This window comes from Diaphorina citri, unplaced genomic scaffold, assembly GCF_000475195.1.
Source record: "Diaphorina citri unplaced genomic scaffold, Diaci psyllid genome assembly version 1.1 scaffold6346, whole genome shotgun sequence".
Lineage (NCBI taxonomy): Eukaryota > Metazoa > Arthropoda > Insecta > Hemiptera > Psyllidae > Diaphorina > Diaphorina citri.
Window position 1 is genome coordinate 1 of NW_007383722.1, and position 4,938 is coordinate 4,938.

Here is a 4,938-nt window from a genome sequence, read left to right on the forward strand (position 1 = left end):
CCTCCATTCTGCAAAAAACTACCCGCCTCCTTAATTTAACCTCACCCAGCCTGAGTGGAGCCGGGAACCCAGCAGCACGCGATTCCCCCCATGGTCACCATCCAGGTACTAACCACGCGCAACGTTGCTTAACTTCAGTGATCCGTGGGGAACTGGTGCATTCAACGTGCTATCGCCGCTGATGTTGAATCAGTTTTTGAACAATATTCCATCTTGATGGTAGACTCAGTAACTTTGTGAAGGTTCATTTTAAATATCTAAATATGAAAATAACTCTTCACGGGTTTTGGTTGATAGGTTTATTTTATTGTAACATGACTTAAAGGGTGAAACTAGTCTGTAAGTTAAGTCATGTTACAATAAAATAAACAATATTCCATCATTTCCATCACTGTCTATTCTGTCACTACATTCTGTGTCTGACTATTCTCCCGTCTCCTCTGCAGGCCAGTACGGGCCGGCCGTGTGTCTCGTAGCGGCCTCCTACACAGGCTGCGACCCCTATTTAACCGTCGGCATTCTCACCATCGGCCTCGGCTTTAATGGCGCCGTATATTCCGGCTTCAAGGTGAACCATCTGGATATTTCGCCGCGGTTTGCCGGAATTCTGATGAGCTTCACGAATTGTCTGGCCAATTTGGCCGGCCTGCTGGCGCCCATCATAGCTGGATATGTGATACAGGGCAAGGTAAGAGAGTTAGGGACGAAGAAAATCCGAGGAATGGAATTTGTTTCGTTGTTTGAGAGGTTTTTTCCAAAGGTTGTTAGAGGGAATTGTGTGAAATAGTCCAACATACTGGACTCCACACACAGGAATTTCGTCAGAAAAGACCAACATTCCAATGTAATGTAGAGGGAACTGCATACCAAAAGAGGTCTTGTTGTTCCGAAATCGAAGAAAGAAGAAGAACAGGAAAGCCAGCCATCGAAACCGAACCTTCTCTGTTAGGGATAAACTTTGCCCTGGGCATTAACCAAAAGCAAAAAGGCGAGGCTTAAGAGGGAACTGTAACTGCTAAGGTCTTCTCGCCCCAAAATCGAAGAAAGAAGAAAGACAGGATAGGAGAAAGCCAGCCGTTCCGAGAACGAACCTTCTCTGTTTATGATAAAGGTCGTCGCGGGCAGGAATCAAGCTCGCGATCTAGTCAGGGCTTCTACCTTCCAAACTAAATAGGTTGGCTATTCTACATATTACAACCATGTTACTCCTCTCATCTACCCAACACATCTAATCACGCCTTCTTCTCCCTCCTCAGCCCACCCAAGCGGCCTGGCGGGTCGTATTCGTTGCGGCGGCTGTCGTCTACCTCTTCTCGTCCACGTTCTACATTGCAAAGCAATTGTATTTTTTTCTTTTTAAACAACAACTCCAAAAGAATCGGCACTACTTTCTGACCACACTCTGAGTAGGTAAACAAGCAAACAGTCTAAATTGAAACCTGTAGGCACAGTATTTGCCACGGGCGAGTAACTTGATATTTCACAGAATAAGCACTTCGGATGTAGGCACTAGAATCCAGGGCCAGTGAGAGACTAACCCGCGAGATCCGGGGACCCCTCCCAACTTACTTTACACAGCTTTTATGAGACAAGAAGACTTAGGTTACCAGGACCCTATCTTCGGGCTAATTCTCCTTATTTTTAGGGTGTTGAAACTGTATAACAAAGGGTCAACCTTCCCGATATAGAGTTCAATAGAAGGGTGTGTCCAAACATAGTCGATCGGCCGCCGGCCGTGGAGGTGAATCTATGTTGTCGAGTCATTCAGGACGGTTCAGTCGCTGTCGATTGACGACCGGTTGACTATGTGTGGATACACCTTTAGAAAACATCAAAGGAATAAGTTTGTATCAACTTATTTGTTGGTACGCGCACTTGGTAAAACAATTCAAACACTAAAAATGATTTTGGGTGAGTAAAAACACTTGGCTTTATATGTTTTACGTTATATTTTTATTAAATTACAGATGGATCCATTTCGGCAGTTACGCCATCTACAGTGTATTATTACTACTAATTCATTAGTAATAATACACTGATGATGGCGTAACAGCCGAAATGGATCCATCTGTAATTAAATAAAAATATACGTAAAACATATAAAGCCAAGTGTTTTTACTCACCCAAAATCATTTACGCCTTTAGAGTTTTGAAGAAAATTGGAACCCGGTATCCCGGTAACTCGATTGGGCTTCCGACTGTCCGACACCCTTGTTTTTTCCTCAGTCTACTAGGTTAGTTTTAGTCAAATATTAGTAACATCTGTTTTCACCCCCCCCCCTTTAAAGAGGCCCGAAGGAAACCCCCCCCCTGGGGACGGTCCTGATAGATACCTGGTATGACTAGATATCTGGATAGTTAGATAGGCAATTAGACACTCGGTTTAGTGTCAGGATACCGGTACAGATTAGTCAGCTAAATATTACTCCCTAGGAACAGTGGTTCTCAAACCTGGGACTGATATTTACTATTCTATGGAAAACTTTGAACAAGGGCAGGAAATATGATACCAGATATGACGAAATATGACGTAATATTACAAAGATTTTTTGTTTCCCTTTTTAATGGAATTTTAATTGTGTTAAGCATAAATGCTTGTCACAAATGTCGTTCCCCGCTCAATACACTACGCTAAATTTCATGACATGACTTGGACTCGAACCACCAACCTCCAGAGTCAAAGTCCACCGCGCTAACCACTGCACCACTGAGATTGGTCCCTTTTTAATGTTTTTTTTTTTTTTTTTAAAAACGGCGGTGAAACACTTTAACGGCGGCGGTGAAACACTTTAACGGCGGTGAAACACTCATCTTCGTGGAAATCGAGATTAACAGAGTCAACCCCTGTGGTTAGCGTGGTGGACTTTGAATCTGAAGGTTGCTGGTTCATAGTTTTTTTATTTTTTTTTAAAAAAGATGAGTGTTTCACCGCCGTTTTTATTTCGTAGCAATGAAACAACTGCTACATTGGACGCATGTGGTCTGTGTCTTAGCATGCCCATCCCGTAGTATGCCTCTCATCAGATGGGCGAGAAGAGGCACAATACTCCCCATTTAGGTGCTGGGTCAACACGAGAACAGCAGAAAGTAACCCGTTGAAATATTTGCAATCGAAAAACGAGTACAAATTTTTGTCGAAGATGGGATTCGAACCCGGGACCTTCTGCATGGCAAGCAAGCGCGTTACCACTGGACTAACCGTGCCCCCGTGGGTTTGAACGTCACTTCATAACAGACTGTTAAGGTCTTTACTGACGGGGATTTCACCCTCCATTCGGGGACAAGCTAATACCTACATGCCTCAAGCAACCTTACCCAGCCTGAGTGAAGTGGGAACCAGTGGCGTAGCGTTCATGTAGGGCGTGTATGGCGGCCATACACTCAAAAATTCCACTCAAATACCCTTCAATATTCACTTTAAATAATAAAATTATTGTATTCTCATTAGATTAGATATTGTGATAGAAATTAGTGTCCGCCCTACACTTGGAGTTAGACCACGCTACGCCACTGGTGAGAACTGTTATCGGGGAATAACCACCGCAAGACACGATTTCACTTGAATTTTTTTCGACTCTGTCGTTCTGTATTTTACAAAGCTCAGCCTTGTGTGTAGCAGAGTAGCTACTGTTATTGAGTACCGACCAGTGGCTGAACTCTAATTAAGTAGCGGCTAGTGACGGAACTCTAATTGAGTAGTGACCAGTGGCTGAACTCTAATCAAGTAGCGACCAGTGGTGGCACTACCGGTCTACCGGAATAATTTTGAGAACGACTGTCCTGGTATAATTGTTATGGAGTGACTCAGAAAATGGAAACACGTAATTTATAATAGGTTGCAATCATCACAATGATAAAATCTAGAATAATAGGTGGTATACTTACCTACCTATATATACCTTGTAAATTGCTAGATAATAATATATATTCGGATGTTTTTCCTAGAAAAATAGCTAGTTGGGAATAGGTACCTAAAAAAAAAAAAAAAAAAAAAAAAATTCCCAAAATTATAAAGGGTGCCTAATTGCCTATCTTGTTTGGATGTTGGCGATATGGCGCTATGATGTAGGTATCTCTTTGGCGGAAAAGTTCTGCCAAAAGGTTCGCAAATTTTGCAATCAAGGAGATTCTTCTTCTACCTGGAGGTCTTCTACCATCTAGTTTTCCTTTCCCGGTTATTATCACTACCTACCTCATGAATCTAATGATCTTTTTCATCAAAGCCACGATTGTGTGTGGATCTCCTAATTCAATATTCAATAAAAATCTCTCAATCCAATTATTCCATTTCATGGATAAGTTTGCATCGCGCTACGGACCGGAGCGTTGAGTGACCAGTGTTGAAATCGGTGTGTGATAATCTTGCCTAAGCGGAGGTTCCGGTGAAGGTTAAGGTAGATGATTACCAAATGAAGGGTAAAATCCTCGTCACTAAAAAACCTTCTCAGTTCTATACATTGACGTTATAACCTTACCAATACTCGGTCATTTTCTTCCGACATACTTTCAGGAACGGAACCTACTCGTATTCCAATGGTGCGCCATTTTGGATTCCCTATGGTTTAGTACAGACGACATTTCTGTTTCCGAAAGGGCACCGGTTCCGTTCTCGAAAGTTTCCCAAAAGGAAAATACACCTATTCGAACCAAAATTCATTCATCTTTTGGTATGAGTAGGGCCATCCGCTTTCATTAAACGCCCTTTGTCACTGCGACCTGGTTAGATCCTTTGTGGAGTTGTACTTCGCACTTCTATCGCAGGAAAATTTGAAAAACGACGTTTTACGTTTTTTCTGCTTTCGAAGTAAACTGCAAAACCGTTATACTTTACACTTCGCACTTTTCTTAGCTGAAGAAATGGAAAATCAACTTTTTTCTGCGCGGAGTGCGAAGTATGGAGTGAGAAGACTTTTTCGTGGAATACGCCCCAGACCTCTG

At 42.5% G+C, this 4,938-nt stretch overlaps 1 protein-coding gene and 1 pseudogene across 1 annotated transcript; one reads left to right on the top strand and one right to left on the bottom strand.

Annotated features, from left to right (window-relative positions):
* Positions 1-66: 66 nt before the first annotated feature.
* LOC113472586 lies at positions 67-183 on the bottom strand (annotated as a pseudogene).
* Positions 184-446: 263 nt separating this feature from the next.
* LOC103521952 (putative inorganic phosphate cotransporter) lies at positions 447-1,336 on the top strand (the record flags this gene model as incomplete). The annotated part of the gene is made up of 2 exons (XM_008487055.1): positions 447-688; positions 1,257-1,336. Coding segments are annotated over 2 exons (322 nt in total), but the record flags the coding sequence as incomplete, so codon positions are not given.
* Between the last annotated feature and the right edge of the window lie 3,602 nt (positions 1,337-4,938).